The sequence below is a fragment of the Labeo rohita genome, chromosome 5 (genome assembly GCF_022985175.1).
Source record: "Labeo rohita strain BAU-BD-2019 chromosome 5, IGBB_LRoh.1.0, whole genome shotgun sequence".
Lineage (NCBI taxonomy): Eukaryota > Metazoa > Chordata > Actinopteri > Cypriniformes > Cyprinidae > Labeo > Labeo rohita.
The window spans coordinates 32,920,755-32,946,120 of record NC_066873.1 but is presented as its reverse complement, the minus strand read 5'-3'; the positions used below and the strand labels follow the sequence as shown (position 1 = coordinate 32,946,120).

Genomic DNA, 25,366 nt, shown 5'->3' with positions numbered 1-25,366 from the left:
ACCTTCATCGGAGAAGCCCTGTGTTCGGTACAAATCACCACATTCATGTTTTATAGAAAAGATTAACACTGTAAGTTCTCAGCAAAGCCTGTATGTCCTATCACAGCGTGAGTGATGTCGTATCACAGCATGAGTGATGTCATATTACTGTATGAGTGATGTCATATCACTGATAAATACAGAGAAAAAAATGCAATGCTTTCAAATCGAGTTCGAACATTTTCACGAAACATATCGAACAAACTCAGATACAATACAGAGTTAAAATGATCGAAAAGCATTTTCACAAAATGATAACATTTAGCAAGACACAAAATTATTTAAAGATGCTTAACTTGAAAATTGTACACATCCGCTCATCACACACGTTCCGTTCGTTAAAATACTCAGTGTGTTTGCGTAATCTACAACTAAATGAATAGATTATACCAAAAGTAAAACGCACAATGCACCCGTTCATAGAGAGAAAAGGGGGAAAACAATAGAGAGAGAGAAAGAAAGAAGGAAAGAGAGAGGTGGTATAAAATAGTATACATTTTTTGTGATTACAAAGAAAGAAAAAACGGTTTAGGGCTTTAAATGACCTTCTCTGCTATGGATATAATCTGAGCTTAAAAACGATTAGAAATAATTTTTTTCTGACACATTCAAAAAAGCTGTCTGTACATTGACGTTAATATATGTTATACTGTACAATAGCCATTAATATGTTTGTTATTACAGGTTATTATTATTACATATCTTAGAATAAGTGCTTGCTTGGTTCATAATGGTGAACCACTGATGGGACTCCAGCGCCCCCTACTGTTCTTGCGGATCGAACCACCTGCGGGGTTTTCAGAGTCTTGCTGCACCACCCAGAGGCGGCAGTGGTACTACAGCTCACCCTCAGGCAATCTGCTCGTTTTTTCATCTTATTCCACAGAGAAGTTTCTTAACTGCTCATATACCATAAAAGGTCAGACGTGAAGCAGTGCATTCATACTGAGCCAAACCGTTCATGTTAATGTGCTGCAGTGACACTTCCGTCTGGTTTACACTGATGGGCCGTACTTGCTTCATACTAGTGCCGTAAATCGGAGGTGATTGTGCTCATGTTATGTATTGGTTTCTCCTGCTATTTACTTTTGAATACTGCTTGCACCGGTTTGATCTGGTTTGCAGTAATCACTCGCTGTGATTGTGTTGTAAGGATTTGTGGGATGTGAGTGTGGTGTGTCGCTTGTGGCGTTTCTGTTGCATGTTATACGCGTGTTGTGGAGTGTGGGTGGGGCAGGCTGGTGGAGTTGTATCCATGTGTGAAAGTGTTGTAAGGGTGCATGCTGGGATACCCCATCAACGAATTGGGTGACATGGTAATGGTGTTGGGCGTCATTGTAACACTATTGGGCGTCAAGGTTACTGTATTGGGTGTCATCGTGCCGCTATTGGGGGTCATGGCGACAGAACTGGGCGTCATGAGCGGGATGTCATCCGGCGAGCGGCGAAGCGTGAGGGCGTAATCCCGCGGAGATGACGCCGGGGTCAAACGGAGTGGGTCGCAGAGTGACCCCTCCTCCTGGTTACCCCCTGAGATGGAGGTGGGCGTGTAGCTGAGGTCATTGGGCGGGGTCTGGCGCTGAGGTGCGGCCTGGGGGGGCGTGTCCTGTCGGCTCCGTTTGTCCTTGCGGTAGTAGAGCGCGGCAAATGCCAGGACGTTGAGAAACAAAAGCGAAGCTCCGACGGCGATCGTGACGCTCAGCTCTGTGGAGTAATCGCGCGGGTTAGCGATGACCAGCGGCCCGCTGCGTGCTGTGGACTGAGGAGGCTGTTTACCTGGAGTACGAGGCTTGTTGCCTCCTGGGCGCGGTGTGGCACTGTGAGAGCTGTGTGTGGTCAGAAGTGGTGGGACCCGTGTGGTGGTGGATGTGTAGTGGAACATGTCATGCAGGTTGTACAGGTGAGGTACCAGGTGTTTCCAGAAGGCCACTTTCGTAGCTCGATAGTGATCCCGAACACGAGGCTTCAGCCCAATATGCAGATATAGCTGGTCGTGAGGACTGTACTTGGCCCATGTCACTTCTTCAAAACGGTTTGCCTTGGTGTGGATAAACTTAGTGTCCTGAGGAACTGGCTTGTTCGGATCCCTAAAAAACATTCAGATAGACAAAAACAAGGTAATTAATTACATATGAGCTATACGCTACCAGTCAAAAGTTTTTTACACTACCAGTCAAAATAACTTTTCTATTTGAATATATTTTAAAATGTAATTTATTCCTTTGATTTCAAAGCAGAATTTTAGCATCATTACTCCAGTCACATGATGCTTCAGAAATCAAATATTCTGATTTGCTGCTCAAAAACATTTATTAATATTATAATGTTGTAAACAGCTGAGTAGATTTTTTTACAGGTTTCTTTGATGAACAGAAAGTTCAGAAGAACTGCATTTATCTGAAATAGAAATCTTTTGTAACATTATAAATGTCTTAATCATCACGTTTGATAAATTTAAACCCTTGTTAAAGTATTCATTTCTATAGGAAGAGAAGAGAATTCTTTAAAAATAATTATTTGAAAAACATTAAAAATATTTTGAATGGTAGTGAATAAACAGTGTAATTTTGCAGTAACACTTCACTAATTAACTAATGTTAACAAATAAAACCTTATTGTGAAGTGTGACCAATATCTTTAATTTTTAAGAAAATATTTTTTAGTACATTTTAGAATTAATTTAGATTTCTTCATGCCATATTCATTTTTTTATTAACATTTTAGCTGATGAAAACTATCAAACTGTAACAGAAAAATTTGAACAAATGAAAAATGTACACTACTGTTCAAAAGCTTAGGGTCAGTAAGATTCTTGAGCACCAAATCAACATATTAAAATGATTTCTGAAGGATCATGTGACACTGAAGACTGGAATAATGGCAGCTGAAATCAAATTCACAGGAATAATTATTAAAACAAAAAACAGTTAAAAATGTAATAATATTTCACAATACTACAGTTTTACTGTATTTTTGATCAAATAAATGCAGCCTAAAAGCATAAGAGACTTATTTCTGAACAGTATTATCACGCAAATTGTGAATAACAATGTGAAAATTATCCTTGTTGTGAGCTAATGTACATGCATGTATGTGTTTATCAGGTCATCTACAGGTGCACTGTTTATAAAGCCTCTTTCTTTCCACCAGAGGGCACTGTTTCATTGCGTTCAATGCTGATGCTCTGATTTACATTGAAATTTACTTACAGCACTGCTCCTCCCACAATATCTGCTATGCTCCCTGTGACCGACTTCAAGGTCACAGTGACTGTTTTCTAATTTACCACTAACACCTGTTTTATCATTAACTGGAGGCTGGGTAGGATGAGAGCTAGTTATATTGGGACAGAATGCGTTATTATGCATAATTAATTATGACATTGCATAACTGATTATAGAATATCATGAATAATTCATATATTTGCTTGAGTTCAAAATGTTTTATCGTCACTCATAATGTTTTGCTTGTGTTTCTAATTGTACAGTATTTCCATGTTTTGCACAAATGTTGCGTATTTATTGCTTGTGCTGTTTTAGAGAGTGTTCTGTTTTACCCGGTCTTTGCGAAGTTGGTCCAGTAGGTCATTACAACCGCACTGAGCATGATATCATTGCGGGAGAAGTTGCAGGGGAAGAGTTCCGTTGGACCAATAAGTGGAACACCAAACACATAGGGCAGCTCATCACCATGTGCGGCGTCTGCCCAGGGAGGCTTCATGGGGCTTTGACAGTGATGGTAGAATGCATAGAAGAAGGTTGGAGAACCGTAACGTGCGTGCAGGTCAGCCGTCACCACAGCCGGCTCCACCCACTGGTGATCCGTGAACATGGCCACGAGGGTTTTACGACGAGTTTCGGGATTGTCTCGATCTGCCCAGTCTGTGTACATGAACTTTATGGTTTCTCTCAGAGTGTCCTTCCCTTCTGGATAACCGTAGAGACCGTCTACAAAATCAGATACGGTGAAGTCAAAATCTGAGCCAGACACTCCGCCCTCTTCTGGTTCCACCACGCCCTCCACAAAGCGGAATCCCTCTCCCTGGTTAACGCCCAACATGATGTCATAGTTAAGGAATTCCCCCTGCTCCATGAGCACTTCGGGGTCGTCTGGGATGAGGTCACCGTCAATGACAGGGCCAAAGGCCACATGGAAACGCGCTGGCTGAATTTCCTGCTCCACCAGCTCCCTGTAGCTGCGCTTCTGCATGCAGAGGACCAGGTCCTGCATAAAACACACACATATGGAACCATTATATCTGCCTCCACACCTTACACTGGTAAAAACTGTTAGTCATAAGAAGGTACAGACGTTTTTGAACAGTAAGATTTATTTTGTTTTTTAAGGAATTCTCTTCTGTCTGCATTTATTTGATCCAAAATATGACAAAAGCAGTAATATTATGAAATATTTTTACTATTAAAAATAACTGCTTTCTATTTGAATACATTTTAAAATGTAATTTATTCCTGTGATCCAGTTTTTAGTGTCACATGATCTTATTATTATTATTATCAATATTTAAAAACAGTTGAGTAAATTTTTTGTCAGGATTCTTTGATGAACAGAAACATCCAAAGATAAGCATTTATCTGAAATAAAAAGCTTTTGTAACATTATACACTAAACCATTCAAAAGGTTGGAGTCAGTATAATTGGGAGAGAAATGATAGAAATTAATACTTTTATTTAGCAAGGATGCTTTAAATCGATCAACAGTGATGATAAAGACATTTATAATGTTACAAAAGATTTCTATTTTCGATAAATGCTGTTCTTCTGAACTTTCTATTTATCAAAGAAACCTGAAAAAAAAAAAAATATATTCAGCTGAAATTACATAATAATAATAATAAATGTTTCTTGAGCAGCAAATCGGAATATTATAATGATTTTTAAAGGATCTTGTGACTGGAGTAATGATGCTTAAAATTCAGCTTTGAAATCACATGAATAAATTACATTTTAAAATATATTAAAATAGTAAACATAAGAGACTTCTTTCAAACCTCTTAACCACCAAAATTGAAACAGTATTTTCTCATTTTCTGCATATTTATTGTAATTTGTGATCTTGTTTGTTGCCATGTCCAAAGAAATTTCACATACTCTAGTGTCAAGCGACTGTGTGGTATCTTATGGCTTTTATTTCCATCTCACTTGACAAGGTTCTGAACAAAATACCCACAACTGCATTGTCACTGTCTCTTTAATAACTCAAAATACCCATAAAATCACAAGAAACATCTTACTTGTGTGTCAAGGACATTACAGCCAACACGCTCCGCGAGGAGACGTGTGTATTTCACAGGCTGATAGTTCACTGACCAACTGGACAGTGCTGAGCCGCTCTGAATGATTGCTCTGTGAAACAAACCTAGAGAGAGAAGAGAGAATGTCAGAAGAAAATGAAACAGTAAATGCCATGCCAATATTCTGGATCAGCAATTATATTAGTATTGTATCCGCAAAGGACAGAGTTGCAGGATCTTCAGCTGTCATGAAAGAAGGGTCCATCCACATCCTGGGCTTTCTAAGAGACTCACTAATGCCATCTCTATGTGACCCTCACAACCTCCAGCCAAATCATTATATATTTCTCATCCACTCTCAATTTTTAAATGAGATGCTTTTAACACAGTGTCAGCGGATGTCGGACAAATAATTTCTTTTTAAATCTGCCTAACAATCTCTTAGGTTCAATGTTGGAAATGAACTTTTTTTTAAATTAAGGGACACTTGATCTCCAGGGGCATCTTTGCTTTCATGGTGGCATTTTTTCCTGACCATATAATAATTGCTCCAGCTCTGTCTATTATGGCTGGATTAATTTTGACTAAAAACACTTAATATTCAACTAACAGTTTTGTATTTGGTTCGATGATATAAGCTCAGTTGGCTTCAACCCACGATATTCAACTCCCATCTGGTGGGTGGTGGGAATTTTATTTATCATTTAATACTTCACATTCAACTATCACCTCTGAGGCAGTGAATAGAGAAATCTGACAGTGACCATGTCTACATAGACACTAATCCCAAACTTGATAGGCCTAGAATATAATATCATCATGACCACCGATATCATCAGATGTTCTCTGCAAAGCATGAATCATGAGTCATCACCATTGTGGCCTTGAGCAAGACACTTCCACACAGATTGCTCCAGCAGGAGCATTGCCGTAATGAACTCCTGTCATGACTCGATGCTGGCATTGTATGAAAGTCGTGTAAACAAGTTCTCAACCTTGCTCATGATACATAAACAGTTTCAGTTCTGTTCAGTTCTACAATATAATTTCCGTCAAGACAAGCCTTCCATAACCAGCACATGCGTCTCTGACTCATACAAATTACTTTACAAGGAAACAGTGGAGAAACAACTTCAACAGCTATATCCTACTGGGATGCCCTACTGGGTGTAAAACATGCCCACCACCCACCAGATGGGAGCTGAATTTGTCGTGAATTTCAGGGGGTGAAACTCAAGCCAGCTATTATCAAACTGAATAGAAAAAGTCTTCGATTAGCGATAATGTCCCAAATGTCTAAAGACCCATTTGTACTTTATATTCACTGCCATTTAAAAGTTTGTGAAAGTTGGTAAGATTTCATAATGTTTTTAAAGAAATCTCATTAAGAATGTGTTTATTTGATTAAAAATACAGAAAAAAATGTATTATGAAATATTATTCTAATTTAAAATAGTGGTTTTCTATTTTGATATACTTTAAAATAGAATTTATTCCTGTGATGTAATGATGAATTTTCAGCATCATTACTCCAGTCTTCAGTGTCACATGACCCTTCAGAAATCATTCTAATATGCTGATTTATTATGAATGTTGGAAACAGTTTTTTTGGAACCTTTGATAATTTTTTCAGGATTCTTTGATAAATAATACTTTAAAAAGAACAGCATTTATTTAAAATAGAAATCTTTTCTGACAATATACACTACCATTCATAGTCTGAGGTCAGTCATTTTTTTCTTTCTTTCTTAGTTTGAAAGAAATTAATACTTTTATTCAGCAACAATGTGTTAAATTGATAAAAAAAGACTTATAAAGTAAAGACTTATATTGTTAGAAAAGATTTATATTTTAAATAAATTCTGTTCTTTTTATTCATCAAAGAATCCTGAAAAAGTATCACAGGTTCCACAAAAATATTAAGCAGCACAACCTTTTACAACATTGATAATACATCAGCATATTAGAATGATTTCTGAAGGATCGTCTGACACTGAAGACTGAAGTAATGGCTAAAGAAAATTCAGCTTCGCATCACAAAAATAAATTATATTTAAAACGTATTTATACTTTACAAAAAATATACAAAAAACTGTCATTTTGAATTGCAATAATATTTCATAATATTACTTTTTCTGTATTTTTGATCAAATAAATGGAACTTTAATGAGTGTGAGACTTCTTTAAAAAACATCTTGTTTTTAAAAATACATTTAGTGCCTAATACATACTCTTTGCACTTTGTGAATTTCCTCTATCACTGTCATGTAGAAAATATTTTTTTATTTAATCCAATGTTTAGTCATACAGAATGAAACAGAATCCAGAATCCACATCTATATGCAGATTTATCCTTGTCTGCAGAAGAGCTTTTCTACTGAACAGTAAAATTGATTTTTAATTGTTTCAAGTCATACTGTATATTTCACTCCGTCTGGAACACTGAGAATAATTTAAAGAGAGCTTAAATCCTAATGACTTTGTATCAGCCTATTTCAGAGCAGCAACAAAACCACGGAAAGCACAGAAAAAAATATGAGAAAGGAAGAGAGAACTCTAAGGATGTAGCTTGAGTCCAATTATTTTGAACATCTACATAAATGATACAACAAAAGTGGTGGTGCAGTCTGCCACCCCTGACCTCACTCTATACACACTGAAATCAAATGTCTGCTCAATGGAGATGACCTGGTTCTGCAGTCCACACGAAAAAAGAATGTAGCAGAGATGCTCCCTGCTGGAGCAACAATTGCAAAAATTGATAGTGACAGTCAATTTGGAGAAAACCAGAGCTATGCTTTTCTATAAGAAAGCAGGATTTCTGGGAAGCAGGTAGCAGTTGAGCTGGTGGTATCCTACAATATGCAACTATCTAGAATCTTACAATTTAAATAAGTGCATCTGGGTTTTATTCCGGGTGTAAATGCATTCGGTGAGAAAGAGCTATGAAATTACACAGCATGCACAGATTTTTAAAAACATGTGTACCAGCAAATGCATGGATAAAATGGATAATTTGATCATAAAACTATCATATGGATATGAAATAGGGCGACCAGCTGCAAATGACACAGAGAGGGAGAAGCACGAAACAGAGATGAGACATACAGAGTGTTATCAATACTGTACGTTGAAGCAAAGCGATGATGTAGGATCAATATCCCTGCAGGTGTGTGATTGGCTCTGATCTCTTTAAAACACACTTTGCACACACGCCTTGCAGTGACAGACACACCTACACACACTCGAGGCCCACAACAGAGGGATAAGGCTGATGAGGCAGGAGACGAGTTACCATGGTTACAGCAGAGATTACCGTGGTAACGGAAACTGGGATGTGACAGTGGTCATGGCTGCAGAGGCAGCTGTCTCAGCAGTTACAGACTGCAAAAATACACTGTACGTGCCTTACAGAGACACACCTTTAAAAGATTATCATAAGGTGTTCCATAGGGTATAATTAAATAAGTGTCTTTATGGAAAACTACTTAAATGCAGATTTTAAAAGGACATTCTTTTTTCCCCCAAACAATTCATTCATTATGCAAGTATCATATATAATATTTTCAATACAGTCTTATCACTGTCATGTCCCTCTGTTTCAACACATGATTTAAACATAAATGTTCGGAAAAGCACTGAAGAGAGTTTAACTGCATCTGTGCAGGCCAAAAAAATCGGCACCCTTGCAATTTTGTCAGAAAATACAACACTTCTCTCAGAAAATTGTTCCAAATGCAAATGTTTTGGTACTCACATGTTTATTTTTTTGGTTTGCATTGGAATGACAAAAAAAAAACAAACAAAAAAAAAAAAACAGAGAAGAAAAGTCAAATCTGATACAATTCCACACAGAACCCAAAAAATGCACTGGACAAAAGTATTGGCACCCTTAGCTTAATATTTGGTAGCACCCCCTTTGGAAAAAATAACTGAAATCAATCGCTTCCTGTAACCATGAATGAGTGTCTTACACCTCTCTACTGAGTGCTTTTTGAAGTGTGTTTTGGATCATTGTCCTGCTGGAAGACCCGTGACCTCTGGTGGAGATGCAGCTTTCTGTCATTGGCCACTATGTTGCACCCCAAAATTCTTTGGTAATCATCAGATTTCATGATACCGTTCACACAGTCAAGGCATCCAGTGCCAGAAGCAGCAAAGCAACCCCAAAACATCTTTGAACCTCAGCCATGTTTGACTGTAGGGACTGTGTTCTTTTCTTTGAAGACCTCATTTCTTTTTCTGTAAACAGTGCCATGATGTCCTTTACCAAAAAGCTCTACTTTTGTCTCATCTGTCCACAGTACGCTCTCCTAGAAGGATTGTGTTTTTGTCACATAAGTTTTGGCAAACTCCAGTGTTTGCTTTTTTATGCCTTTGTGTCAGCAGTGGTGTCCTCCTAGGTCTCCTACCATAGCATCCCTTTTCATTCAGATGGCGACAGATAGTGCGAGCTGACACTGTTGTACCCTGTGTCTGCAGATCAGCTTGAATTTGTTTGGATTCTTTATCCAGCATTCGAACAATCTTTTGTTGTAATTTTTCATTAAGTTTGCTCTTCCGTCCAAGTCCAGGGAGGTTAGTTACAGTGCCATGGGCTATAAACCTCTTGATGATATTGCGCACAGTGGACACATGAACATTAAGATCTCTGGAAATCAACTTGTAGCCTTGAGATTGTCCACGTTTTTCCACAGTTTTTTCTCTCAAATCCACAGACAACTCTTTACACTACTTTGTTTTCTCCATGCTCAGTGTGACATACAACACAATGGTTGAGTCAACTTTTCTCCATTTTAACTGGTTGCAAGTGTGATTACTATATTGCCCATACCTGTTACTTGCCACAGGTGTGTCTAAATACAAATTACAGGAGCATCACATGCTTGAAAAGCAATTATTTCTTACAATTTTGACAAGGTGCCAATAATTTTGTCCAGTCCATTTTTGAGTTCTGTGTAAACTTTTATCAAGTTGTGTTGTTGAAGTGCAAACAAAAACAGTAAGCACGTGAGTACCAAACATTTGTAATTGGAACAATTGTCTGAGAGAAGTGTTGCATTTTCTGACAGAATTGCAAGGGTGCCAATATTTTTGGCCATGACTGTATGTGACCCTGGACCACAAAACCAGTCTTAAGTCGCATGGGTATATCTTTAGCAATAGCCAAAAATACATTGTATGGGTCAAAATGATACATTTTTCTTTTATGCCAAAAAACATTAGGATATTAAGTAAGATCATGTCCCATTAAGATATTTTGTAAATTTCATAAATATATACATTTTTTGATTAGTAATATGCATTGCTAAGAACTTCACTTGGACAACTTTAAAGGCAATTTTCTTAATATTCAGATTTTTTTGCACTCTCAGATCCCAGATTTCCAAATAGTTGCATCTCGGCCAAATATTATCCTATCTTAACAAACCATACATCAATCTATTTATTCAGCTTTTATGTGACATATAAATTTCAGTGTCAAAAAAATTACCTTTATGACTGGTTTTGTGGTCCAGGGTCACATATGATGATTTAAACATTAATTTTATTTGAAGTGTGTGACCTCTAACCTTCAGAATGGTGTGAAAGAGTGAGCAAGCTGACACAGGACGCTCCGATTCCTGAGCCAAACACAGTCACGCGGCCCGGATCACCACCGAAGTATCCAATATTCTTGTTGATCCAGCGAAGAGCTTGAATCTGATCCAAGAGACCATAATTCCCTTTAGCTGCTTGGTCACCTGTGCTTAAAAACCCTGAGGGAAAGACGCAGGACAGAAAGATTTGACAAAATTGTTCTGACTTCTCATTAATGATCTTCAGTGAGAATTTCAGTAACATCTTTGTTTTTGGCAGCTGAAAACATGAAGAATTTACTGCAGTTTAAAGGGACAGTTCACCCAAAAACAAAAATTCTGTCCTTGATTACTCACCTTCATGTCATTCCAAACCTAAGACCATCATTCATCTCTGGAACACAAATTAAGATATTCGTGATGAAATCCGAGAGCTTTTCTGACTGACACGTTCAAGGGCCAGAAAAGTAGTAAGGACATTGTTAAAATAGTCCAAGTGACATCAGTGTTTCAACCATAATGTTATGAAACTACAAAAATAACGTTTTTGTACAGCAATTTCTTCTCTTTCATGTCAGTCTTCGACGCACGTTCACGAGAGTACCATGTTTGCATGTGGTGCCACTGACGCAGAAGCCGGCATTCTGACGTACATCCTGGATGTGCTGCAACCTATATACAAGCAGAGGAATGCATATTCATGCGCCGTGGTACTCTCATGAATGCACAGCAAAGACAGACACAGATGAAAGGAAATTGTTAAATAAAGTCAGTATTTTTGCTTTCTTTGTGCACAAAAAGTATTCTCATAGCTTCATAACATTAAGGTTGAACCACTGATGTCACATGGACTATTTTAACAATGTCCTTACTACCTTTCTGGGCCTTGAACGTGGTAGCTGCATTGCTGTCTATGCAGAGTCACAAAGCTCTTGGATTTCATCAAAAATATCTTAAAGGGGACCTATTATGCAAAAATCACTTTTATAAGGTGTGGTCACAGTGTGTGAAAACAACCAACCAACCATAATAGTAAAAATCCACCTACTCTTTTTTTTTTTTTTTTTTTTAATAATTCCAATAAATCAGTCTCTATACAATGTCAGTGCCAAAGAGGTATTACAGGTGTTGTGTTTTGGGATGGACCAACGAACATAGGAGTCTCCATAGACTTCCTCCATCTGAGCTGCTAAGGACACTGTGGTTAAATTTCCCGGGAAAAATGGTACAGTACCGTATGTTTGTGCCAATCATTTTACGCCAGACTGCCTCACAAACGAGGGTCAGTTCAACGCTGCATTTTCGCAAGGGTTGATTCTTAAAGAGGGAATAATATCAAAGTAAGTATCACAGCACTCTGTAAGGCTAATTTTGCTAGAGATACCATTGTCTTTGCCTGTTTTCACTGATGCAATAGGAATGTGGTAGTTAAAAATCACATATGATAACAATGTGAAGTCAACTGCTTGAATTTGTCAAGCTCCTAATCACAAGTGTGACTTACAGTATAAAGTTTCTGACAGCAAACAAAGGAAACCAGCTTTGTCGTTATTTTTATTGTGTAATGCTCCCTGTCTGTGTAATTAAATAACACACATTTATTATGTACAGTACAATCAGATGACTGACTTTTAAACCAAGTACGTTTTCAGAGCTTCTGACATTTTCAATACGTGAGATTGTCCTATTTTGTTGCTGTCAGAGCATGAGCTCTTGAAGCTCCGCCCTCTTCTGAAAAGCACCAGCACATTTGCATTTAAAGGGACAAAGACAAAAACGACACATTTTGTCTCATACTCTAAAAGTGGCAATTTTAACAAGCTACAAAAAATTATCTGTCAGGTATTTTGAGCTAAAACTTCACATACACACTCTGGGGACATCAGAGACTTATTTCACATCTTGTAAAAAAGGGCATAATAGGTCACCTTTAATTTGCGTTCCGAAGATGAACAAAGGTCTTACGGGTTTTGAACGACATGATGGTAAGTAATGACAGAATTTTCATTTTTGGGTGAACTATCACTTTAATGGAACAGAACCACTTATAAGATTGTGTATATGCTTTTTTGGAATGATGCATAAAATCCATGAACCCTGAAGTAAATATGGCCTCAAATCTTTATGAAAATGGCTGGAAATCGTATGAAAATACTGTAGCTGCATGGGGGTTTATATCAAAAGAAAGCTACTCATTACAAATTCTTATTTTTCAAGTGGCAGTTGTTCAGTTGTTTGCTTGAAAGAAAATCATCAGGTGGTGTAAGTATGACATCTACCAACATGGGCTAACTGGGCCATGCTAACCAGCCAAAACTAGATCAACCAAAACCAGACCCCTGTAAAATCTGGGACATATTTGTGCAGCAGGTACAAAAGAGCTTTGATGAGTTTATAACTGTTGGAAAATCAAGCAATGGAAAAGACAGTTCTGAGTACTTCAAACATACAGCACATGTACTTCATTCAGTGCTTATATTGCAACAGCTTGTTCTCTTTCAGAGATGATTGTTGTTTTATAAGGTTCAGCTTTGCTGTTTTATCAGAGCATTTCCAAAGCTTCTTCATTCCTAAAGATGGAAGCATTCCTCAATTCATCTCTTTTTCTTTCATCATAGGTGATTTTGTCTGATAACTTTTGAGTAGGAACTCTGCGTTGTTTTGATGCTTTGGTCGCTGAGATTAAACAGAATCAGAGCTCTTTAGAAAAGAGCACACTAACGGCACTCTCTCTGAATGCGGCTGTAATGGACAGATCTGCTCCCCAAAGCATTTATAAAACATTATTGACGACTTCTAAAGACTAGGATGCTTTTATAATGACTGACATGTTGCATTTGGAGTGACAGTATCTTTCCTTGCATGTTGATCTTTCCTCCAAACCAGAAAAATGCTGTAGTAGTTAATATTCATAAATCTCGTATTTAAGCTTAAGAAACTCATTTGACCGAATTTCAAAGTAGAAAAGCCATTTGCTTTCGATACAAACCTAATATTCCCACCCTGTAGTTGAGGGTTATGACGATGACATTGCCGTAGCTGGCCAGCACACTACCGTCCATAATGTTCCCCGTGCCCTCCATGTACGAGCCACCATGAATAAACAGCATCACAGGACGCGGGTCATCTCGAGAATCCCTAAGCCCTGCAAACGCACACAGACACACACACAGAAGTGCACAAAAAAAAATGAGGCTCTTTGCATTCTGGAGTGTTTTTCACAGCTGCTCAAAATCTCCACAGAGATCTTCTGCACCACTGACAGACTTCAGCTTTAAATAATCTATTTAACTCCACATCATTCAGAACACAAGTGACTAAAAATAACAACGTAACCAGCCAAGAACTGCCTCTGAGACTTCCTTTAAATTACTCAATTTCTATGAGTTTCATTTATTATAATGATTATAGTCATTTCATGGTGAAGTGTTGTCTTTAAATTCAGTGTTCACAAATAACAGGGTAGGCAAGTGAATAATGTCTGTTCATCAGATGGATTCGCATATGATTATAAGCTTGAATTACTGCCTAAACTTTAAAAAGAGAAAGTGTCATAATGAAGTAATGAGACTGCAATTGAAATACTATGCAGATGTATATACTGTATATAAAGTAACTGTACATTTACAGTAGTAGTGGTTGATAATATGTGCATTTCATCACACTGACGCTGATCTAGAAAACCACTATAAGATGCAGGGCAAACACATTGGACCACCTTATAAAATCCTCCTGAAAATGATGCAACATTGTGTAAATATCATCCAGATTATTCTCTCTTGCATTAACCACGATGGGATAAAAAATGAATAGGAAAAACATTAAAAATGAATTCATCTGAAAGAATGATGAAAACAGGACATACCATCATCCTCCGAACGCTCTGTGTCAGCTGACATGTCGCCCGTTCTCTTTGTACCTAGAGAGGGAGAGAGAGAGAGGAGAGAGAGGGATGATAAATTAGACGAGCAGATAGAAACTAGACCGCAGAGAAACATGTGGGTGTGTTTGTGTGTGTTGGGGGTTGTGCGTAAGTGGGGGATGTATAAAAGCTCAGTGGACTTCTCTCTAAATTACTCTGTGATACCAACAAGGGTTCACTTTCCCACTCCGAACCCTGCAATAATAAAGCTTTCAGCATTTTACCAGGAGCAATTCACTATTTCCTTTAAATGAGGCCAAAACAGCACTCTCAACGTTCACTCCAACGGACACAGATGCTGCTTCAGTTCAACTTAAAGACGGCAAGGAAAGCACACAGTTGAATCTGGCCATGGGCACTGAACTTGACATCAGAGAAGCTTCTGATGTAGCTTAGAAATGCTGAGAAACACAGGAACTGAGAGGATGTGCGGGAGACTGTAGAGTTTGTAAGCTAACATTACAGGACTCCGGTGGAATATTTTTCACTTTATTTTTGATATCCATCATTACAAATTCTGTCTTGGTGCATTATGTTTTTTGTTTTTTAAAGAAATGAATACTTTTATTCAGCAAGGATACATAAAAATGATCAAAAGTGACAGTAAAGACTTCTACATTGTTACAAAAAAGACGTTATACTGTATGTATCAAAAATTAAAAAAAAAAAAAAAACTTGTGAATTATCGAATATTTTTAACAAAGTTTAACAATTAACAAAGGTTAAATGCTAAAAGAATATTTTGAGCATTGCTAGCTCATGTTAGTTTATTGCATTTGTTAACAAACGAGACCTTATTGTAGCATTACCCAAGTTACTAACAAAAGTAGCTAACAAAACATTGTTTGATTTTTCTTTTACAAAAGCAAGGTTTTTAAGAGATATTTTAAAGAAATGTACACTAAAAACAACAAAAACTACAATATATCCTAATTTATATAAAATCTGAGGGAAAATGTGTAATTAAATGACAGTTACTTACGAAAATGTTCTTTCCTAACTTAATAACTGTTTTATTTTCTATTTGGGCTTGTGTATATGCAGATTTGATTTCAAAGCAGCATTATAGCTATTAAACTATATCTTGTAATGATTTTAAAGAGCTCCTATTATGCTTTTTTACTTTTTGAATTTTAGTCAGTGTGTGGTGTGTATGTTTGGGCATAAAAAAGATCTACAAAGTTACAAATCTCAAAGTCCAATCCAAAGGGATATATTCTATTTTTAAAAAAAATCCCTTTTCAAGAACTACAACGAACAGACAACCTTTGGACTACAGCGATGTATTCCGGGTGCTGTCACAATGTGGTCCATTAGAATTTCATTAAATTAAATCCTGCCTACAGAAATTCAAATGGTTGGGGGGTGGGTAAGGATAAGGTGGGGGATTAGCCTAACTTTAGTGATGCAGCACGGAGAGTCGCTTCTGGGATGCTTCAACGAGCTGCAGCGCAGCTGCTATAAACACAACCATTGACTAGAGTGGTGTCAGAGCCGTAACACTCGTACAAATACAAATTAAGTCATATTAAAAACATTAGGCTGCTTTTAGCCTTATGCTGGAGCTGGTCTCGGGCAATGAAATTAAGTATGTAAATAATAGAATAAATTAGTAGGATAATATCATGTATCAGCGATCTTGCAGGCTGACAATAGGACCCAAAACTACTGTAGCGTCAACTATACCTTAAAATATGCTTAACCATAATGGAGCAGATAGAACTTGCTGCTTTGACAATGGGCGTGGCAGTACTAAAAAACAGTGTAAGCTGTTTCCCAATCACAGGGCACTAGGACAGTTAACCAATCACAACACATTTAATTTTTCGGAAGGCGGCCCTTCATCAAACCTGAAACTAATCGAGCCATTTGTGCCAGGCTTGGGAGAAAGGTATTGTAATAATATAAATGATGTGGAAAATAATACATTTTTCAAACCACCAAGCATGAGAGAATGTTCTACTACACCCCCAAAACAAATTCAAGACTTTGTAAAAGAGCATAATAGGACCCCTTTAAAACTGTATTTAACCTCAAAATGATCGCAAAGTAAAAAGAGGTGCTGAAGTCTGATTTGTGGTGGCTGTGCTTAAAGGAACACTCCACTTTTTTGAAAATAGGCTCATTTTCCAACTCCCCTAGAGTTAAACAGTTGAGTTTTACCATTTTGAATCCATTCAGCCGATTGCTGGGTCTGGCGGTAGCACTTTTAGCATAGCATAGATCATTAAATCCGATTAGACCGTTAGCATCTCACTCAAAAATAACCAAAGAGTTTCGATATTTTTCTTATTTAAAACTTGACTCTTCTGTAGTTACATTGTCTACAAAGATGGACGAAAAATAAAAAGCTGTGATTTTCTAGACCGATATGGCTAGGAACTATACACAAACTTAGTGCGGGTCACTTTCAGGTGCTGCGTAATATCATTGTGCCTGCTGCACTCATGGTACGGCAGCAAAGTTCCTTGATTATTTCGCCGGAATTAGAGTATAGTTCTTAGCCATATCCACCTAGAAAATCGCAACTTTTCATTTTTCGTCCGTCTTTGTAGACGATGTAACTACAGAAGAGTCAAGTTTTAAATAGGAAAAATATTATATATGGTCATTTTTGAGCAAGATGCTATCGGTGTAATCAGATTCAATGCTAAAAGTGCTACCGCCAGACCTGGAGAACGACTGAATGGATTCAAAAACGGTAAAACTCCACTGTTTAACTCTAGGGGAGTTGGAAAATAAGTCTATTTTCAAAAAAGTGGAGTGTTCCTTTAAATTATTATAATTTTAATTCAAGTGATGAAGGATTTTGAAAGTCTGACAGTAATCAGTGTTGAGTACTGTAACGTTAATTCTACCTGTTTTAAATGTTTGAAAATGATTAACAGTTTAGAAAATTTGAATTCAAATTCAGAAAAGTAATCAAAAAGTAATCAAATGTAATCAGTTACATTACTTTAATAAAGTAATTAAAATAGTTACACTACTTATTCCATTTTAAACAGGGTAACTTGTAATCTGTAACCTATTAACTTTACAAAGTAACCTTCCCAACACTGATTGTAGCGTTACCCAAGTTACTAACAAAAGCAACTAACAAAACATTGTTTTATTTTACTTTTACATAAGCAAGGTTTTTGAAGGATATGAAGAAATGTACACTTAAACAACAAAAAAACTACAATATACCCCAATTTATATAAATGCAACAGCTTTTAAATAAATATTCTGCAATAAAAAGTAGATCTAAAATGCAACATAGAAATTGAATTGGTAATTCCAGTGGTATTCTCTATCTGAATGAAGAAATGTATGCATGCATGCATTTTGCATGTGTACTCACCGCTTTGTGTGGGCACGTATATATTCAGGTACAGACAATCCTCACTCTGCTCCTGCAGGTACGTAGCAACCGTGTCAAGGTTGTAGGTGGCCCAGACGGGCATCATGATGTCGGGCACCGCGTTACGAACGGTCTGCGGGCAGACGGGAGGGAAGCGGGTGGCGTTCCGTACGCCGGACCAGGCCGATGGAGCATCGGGCGCCATGAAGCGCTTCTCTCCTACAGGGGGGGCAGCGTAAGGCACACCCAGGTACTGATCCACAGGGCCCAGACCCTCCGTTGCCACAGCAACCCGCATCCCCCTTAGCCTGCCAAGTGCTGTGTTTACTGTGGGCTGGTAGGTCAGCGCTGTTGCCATGGAGACTGACCACATCAACCACACGAGCAGCCAACACAGAGCAAAGTTCAGAGGTCGGCAGAGCAGGTGGGTAAGCGGCAGGTAAGTTGCTGACTGTGTGTGCCACATGGTCCCTCTTAACAGCACACGCACGTTCACACTGATAAATCTCTGTTTGTAGCTCAATGACACTCGCCGCTTTGACGCAGTCGCACTCTAGCGCTCAAAAACAAACACGCGCCACACACTCAGGCAGATCCAGTGGGCATCTCCGCAGCCAGGTGTGCACCACCAAGTGCTCCATATTGGTTGGTGATTTCAGCAGGTGAAGCTGTTCATTTTTCCAGCAGACAGATCCTCTCAGCACAAACCTAAAATACAAACAGGATGTAAGATCCACTGGATATGTACACATTTTGGTCAGAATATGAACCATATTAATAATCCCTCAGGAAAAACAGTGAGAATGTCAAACTTAAAATGCATGAATGTCATAGCATTAGATAACTAAATATCAAACCAAGTGGCATTTATTTTAAAGCAAGACAGCACATACACACTTTTTAAGCATAAAAAGAAGTTTAAATTAACTTTATAATGCAAAACCATGTACAAAATAAACATTAGAAAACAACAGAAGCATGTTCAATATGTATTTAGATAATCTGGTTGTCAAACAACAGTGGAACCAACACATTCTCATGGCAATTTGTAAAAAATTGCTGAATTGGTGGATAGTTTGTTTGAATTTGTACATTTTGTAAATCTCATTCATATGATGACGCTCATTGGACCTTCATGTTTACATTTTCTAAAAAAAAAAACAACAACAAAAAAAAACAGCTGTTTCATACATTCTAATTTTACAAATTCAGAATTACCACCTTGTAAATTTTGCATGAGATTGGGTTGGTGAAACATAATCATAGTTATTATGATAAATGATACCTGAGTGTGAGGAAAACTGACTTCATATACAGTATACTTTTTAGAGAATTTTAAAGGAAATTAACACTTGCATTCATTAAAAAAAGTAATTGGTCAAAAGTGACAGAAAAGACATTTATAATGTTACAAACGATTTCTATTTCAAATAAATGCTGTTCTTTTGAAATTTCTATTCATCTTCCCAAAAATCCTGAAAAATATTTTCCACAAATATATTAAGCAGCAAAACTGATAACAACGTTGTGCATGTTCGACCAAAATAAAAATGCGCTGTGTAAATGTTCAGACCGCTCATTTTCGTACCAACATGACTGACAGCTGTTAATCATGGTTTTATACCGACTAACTGTAATACTGTATAAGATTTCCATTCAAAATTAAAGCATACGTCTTTCATTCACTGAAGCGCTTCACTTAACAGTTACACTGTTGTTCACTGGACATACTTTTTTTCCCGGCGACCCGGCAAAATAAAAGCTTGCTGATTTTAGGTTTGAAAAAGCTGAAAATAATTTGAAAAGATTAGCATTGTATTTTTAAGTGTACTATTAAATAATTGTATTTTTATTTAATACTCAATTTTTATTTTGTTTATTATTTTAGGGCTGTAACGATTCCTCGATTCAGTTTGAGTACTCGATTTTAAAAAAAATCATGGACTACAATTTTCCAGTGTCCAGTAACCAGCAAAATACAGGAAGTTGCGCATTTCACGGACGAGAATCCATGAAAGGCATTATTAGACCGTTTTCCAAGGCTGTGTGATATATGAAACAGATTTATTTATGTGATGCAGGTTTAATATAAGCGTTTTAATTATTTACATGCATGTAGGTTACTTATGCGCATCTTGGAGCGGCTCCAAAAGTAGTGCTCCAGTCAAACAGTTATCATTTACATGTGTGGAGCATCTCAAACTCTGTCTTTGGATATTGCTCTGAATTTGGGTTTATGATAACATTCATCTTGGAAAGCAAAGCTTCAGATTTGTAAGGTAAATCATTTATAAACCTACGCAAACACAGGCGAATACATGATTATCTTTCTCAATATGCTAACTGTTCATCACGATTTCAAAATAAAAGCTCAAACCCTTACTCCGAGTTTATATGTTTTGATGGCCACATGTCCAAGAAATCACAGTGGCTGTAGCATTTTTGTCATAAAGCAATGAACAAATATTAATGATTAAGTGGACATTTGAATTAAATGTTTAGTCAATAGTAAACAAGGATTAGATCATGCTGTGAAGTGTAAAAGTTCTGATTAATAAAACCATATGATTACTTGCTTTTGATACTTTATTTGAACTAATTATTATTGCCTCATTGCTATTATATATGTATTTTAAGTCATTTTAAAGGCTATTGTTTACTTAGATCTCTTTCTGACCACAAAAACATTAATTGTAATTGTACGATTACCCGATTAATTGTCAGAATAATCAACAATAATATTATTATATTACTATAATAATATTATTAATTTATATTTTATAGTTTTATTTCATGGGATCTCCAGGTGTTCTCATGAGATCCAGACTGAAAAACGTATGTGTACAGCCCTGTGTATAATAGTAATGGCTTCTGAAAATTCAGCTTTTTGCATTTTAAAATATAATAAAATAGAAAACATTTTAAATAAAAAAAATCATACCAACTCCAAACCTTTGAACAGTAGTGTGTACATGAACTCTCTAGCAAATGGTGTGCATGTGGGAGAGGAAGCAAGCAGGGACACTCAATTACAGACGCGCACACAGTTTGCGGCTCATATCTCATTCACACATGTGCTAAACGTCAAGTAGAGACTCTTTAACCCTAAACCCTTGCACAGCTCCAGCACTGTGGGTTCAGTCTCATGAGGGATCGGACATGGACGGCAAGTGGGTCTCATGTCTTCTGAGGGGAGGAGCTTAAGTCTAATAGTGCAGTGCTTGTGTTCAGAATGCATGTTGTGCGAGTGGATCAATATTCAACGCTTCAGCCACAAACACGCAGAGCAGTTGCTTTATCTGAAATCAATGTGCGTGCATGACGCTGTGGGATGGCAGCATGTAGAGCTGATGGGCTGAAACCCACAGCATTCATTAACCTGCACTGCAGTGATGAGGACCAACCACAAAACAAGGGTTCACATCCATATCCTTTTTAAAAACCTGGCCAAAGATCAGACCTGGAGGTCTGACGGTCTAAATTGATACACCACTGTATCATTTAGATGGCTCAAATTCTAAAATCTTACCTATAAATGATATGAAATCAATATGTAACAACAAATCTGACTGTTAATGCAACACAGAATTGTGCATTGCATAGCACTTCTTCTTTATCCAGGGCAGTTACCAAGTCTCAGATTTAAACTGTAAGAAGACAAGTTGCACTGACCAGTCTGGTGTGAAGTCATGTATGAAGATACATGAAGTATTTTACAGGCCACTGATTCAGAAGTTAACGAAAGATGTACCATCTGGGATAAGTAAAACAAGGCCACTGTGTTAATTTCATTAACTATTATTAATCATTAACAACCCTTAATCTGTGAAAAGCTAATTTTTTTTATCACTAAAAGTATCACTCTGCTCTGTTGATACTTAAGCCGTAACGTTTTTAAAGACAAACTTGGTGACATCAGGCTCAATAATCCCCTTTTTCCTATACTCACTGCCCTGAAGCACTGTTTAGAAAACATGCAAATAGCAAATCTGTAAGCTTTCCTAAGGCTTTGACAGAAACACACATTTTCTGGGTAAAAAAAAAAAACTGATTTGCAACCATTTACAGCCTTAGATGTAAACAAATTAAATTATCTAATCAAGATTCAAAGAATTCTGTATCAGATCTTTTATCTCAGAGACATTACATAAAATTAAATTACATAAACCCCCTACAAGTTTTTTTTCAAGAGCATTAAATACAGAGTTCTTAAAAACAAATGCATTCAATGCTTCAAAGCACCGTGCAATGCAAAATCGTTAACAGCTTCAAGTACAGAACCTAAAATCCTTGATATCCACTGCCTGGCACTCTTAGAGGTGTGAAACGACTTTGGTACACAGTGCTGTAAATCGCTGGCGTGCTGAGCAGGTGTTAGCTTATATGACCTATTTTATGTAATTGCCTTTCCTGTAAATTCAACTTTAGAACTGCAAACAATACAAAACCACAAAATAAAAATCCCATGCAAAAATAAACCAGGTCTTGCATAGAAACTAACCAAAAGCCAGCTGCTACGCAGATGTCATTACTGGTGTTATTACGCCCTAAAAAAAGCAACCTACAGAGTAAAATAATTACAATAATTCATTGTGCAATTAACTGGGTAATTCCCACTATGCAGTACCTTTTGAACTCTGTCAAGTATTATGAATAAAGGTATACTAGACCTTCAGAAATAAACGCCTGTCAAGCTTAGGCATTAAAACCGTAGATTTTAACTTGACGAACTGATTATGCCAAACATGCTGATTCTGAGTGCATCGAAATACCGTAAGCCCAGATATTTATATTTTAAAAATGCTTAACAAATTAAGTCATCCGATATATTAACACATTATAGCCTGGGATGTATAGCATAGACCAGCTTTTTAGTTATTTTACGGATCTTTTACTGTTTGTTCATTCTTGTCGCTGTCCGTGGTGCTGAAGAGAACCGCTACCTGTAGAATACCAGCAGATACAAACAAACGTTCTCGTGTACCCTGCATTTCTGTAAATGATTTTAGCATTGGGTTCCCCCATCTCTGTAATGTGGGTCAGTTAATCTGAACCGTGGAGGCCCATCGAGAGAATACTGGGAGTCCGTTTATTCCAGTGCCCATTTTCCAGTAGCGAGCGGACAGGGGAGGACAGCGCACGCCTGAATCAGGTCAGCTGTACCGACCAGTGATGTGTTTCAAGATTGGGGTCCTTGATATTTACCCCACATAACTGTGAAATGAAAAAGTCAGCTTTCACTGAATTCTGAATTCAGGTCTATTTACATGAAACTGGTGCTATTGCATATTCAGGTTTAATGATACCCGGTATAGGCTACCGCTTCTTTTCTGCATTCACTAGGAATGGGGTGAATATGTGTATGCGTGTGTGTTCCCCGGACTCACGGCAGGGACGGTGAAAGAGACTACCATACGAGAGATGAATACCAATAGTCTTGTCCCTCCTCCTCCTCCACCTCCTCCTCCTCCGTAGCTCCGACTGAACGGTGCAGTGGCGGGATGGCGGGCGGATAATAAACTATGCGGGGGCATTTCATTATGAAAACACACGCGGAGCTCAGTATTCACCTCACATCCGATAACAAAGAACTCGTGAAAATGTACTTGGGGTGTCACAACCCTTCCTTCGAAACGGCTAATACCACTGTTTTGTGTTGTAAACCTAGAACATTACGCCTTTGGACACTGGGAAAGCTTTAAGCTAACCGAGCCAACAGATGGTAAAATCACCATGACAACTTGGACTCGGCACGGGTCTCGCTTCCTGGACTCATCCACACCGATGGTCTCGACACTGTGGTTTCTGACTGGCACTGTCGTTACCTTTCCAACAGGTGCCGAACTGCAGCTTTAATTCACACGCGCCGCCCGTGATTAATACATCAGCGGGTGTTGAGCATGAACGCGGAGAACGACTCGACCCCCGAGTGTCCCTCTCGCAGACAGGCCTGCGGAACAACTAAATAACGGTGCTGGCAGAGATGTTTCCAAACAGATGCGAATAAGTTGATGTAGTCTGACACCGAGTAGAATTACAAAGCCGACTGTTTAAGGCCATCTAATGACTATGATTAACGAGATCCCACAGTCCAGATGCAGCAAATCATGGCTTTGAGGTTATTCGAATGATAATTCTCTTGCTCTCTCTACCAAATCGTCTCTCTCTCTTTCGCTCTCCGTTCACCCTCTTACGACTGCGAGCTTTCACGCTGCAGAAGAGAGAGCGAAAACGCCGTTAAAATGAAATCAAATCAAAGAAAGAAAAGACATATTTCCTTTCAAAAACCACATCGTTTTATCGTATCCATTTACCAAATACAAGCAATGCGGCGCATTCATTAGACCAGCGTTCATTGTTCAATCAAAACGCGTTCCACATACACTCATACACAATCCAATTTACGCTTTTTTCATAACTACCCACATTTCTTTATTCACCAGCGTCGGAAAATTGCTCTTATTACTCGGGATTGTTCGTTCTCGCCGCTGCCTGATATTGAGAACCGACGGCGCGCATCAGATCAGCCATAAATAAGAAAATTTTGGGCTCACCTGCCGAATCGCTCAGCCGGTATCGCATCCGAGCGTGCACTGTAATAATCTCATATCTCATCGTTCCCACCATCCAACATGCCCCCTTTTTCCCCGTCGAGCCGTGTGAACGGCGCTCGGCTCTTCTTGCGTTTTTCTTATTTTCAATTAACGTCAATCTCCCCGGGTCTATTTTAAGAGCGCGCGCTGTGCGCGGTCGCGGACGCAAGGTCAGGAGCGCCCACTGCCACGCGCGTTGCCAGGCAACCGAAGGGACACGAGCGATCTTACAAACCGGCAGCAAAACAAAATAAATAAATAAGTAAATAAGGCGGATATAGACAGCAAAAGCTCGCCTCGTCCAAAGCAGCCAGGCAGCATATAAATTAAAACACCACTGAGTCATGGGGAAATGAGAGCGTTATGGCATTGGAGGGGTGTGGCGGGTGCATCATCATTTATTATCTGAATAAAAATCCTATGGCCAGTTTGCAGAACTGCTGCATCAAAAAATGAGCATCAAACCAGACACTGGACTGTCCTTTCAACGTTTGCGTTTGAGCATGTGTTCTTTGGATACAGTCAAAACAAACACCCCATAATCTACACTTGTTACACAATGTTAAGAAATAGCAATTTAGCACTCGCTTCTATTCACTCATTATCCACACAAGGGACCAATGATGATTGCATGGATC

General features: G+C 38.0%; 1 protein-coding gene across 1 annotated transcript; it reads right to left on the bottom strand.

The window, feature by feature from the left end:
- Positions 1-702: 702 nt before the first annotated feature.
- nlgn3b (neuroligin 3b) lies at positions 703-24,962 on the bottom strand. The gene is made up of 8 exons (XM_051109251.1): positions 24,690-24,962; positions 18,136-18,843; positions 14,736-14,789; positions 13,860-14,015; positions 10,865-11,050; positions 5,292-5,416; positions 3,596-4,263; positions 703-2,126 (listed from the first exon to the last, which is right to left on the bottom strand). The coding sequence occupies exons 2-8, from the start codon at positions 18,599-18,601 to the stop codon at positions 1,244-1,246; spliced, it is 2,538 nt and encodes an 845-aa protein (XP_050965208.1). The 5' UTR covers positions 18,602-18,843; positions 24,690-24,962; the 3' UTR covers positions 703-1,243.
- Between the last annotated feature and the right edge of the window lie 404 nt (positions 24,963-25,366).

What these genes read in the sequence shown, in the direction of transcription:
- nlgn3b (XM_051109251.1), bottom strand. Translation starts at nt 18,601, where the DNA reads ATGTGGCACACACAGTCAGCAACTTACCTGCCGCTTACCCACCTGCTC. An exon ending in AGAGCGTTCGGAGGATGATG is followed by an intron (nt 14,016 to 14,735) that starts GTATGTCCTGTT and finishes GTGCGTTTGCAG; the next exon opens with GGCTTAGGGATTCTCGAGAT. An exon ending in ACCAACTTCGCAAAGACCGG is followed by an intron (nt 2,127 to 3,595) that starts GTAAAACAGAAC and finishes AATGTTTTTTAG; the next exon opens with GGATCCGAACAAGCCAGTTC.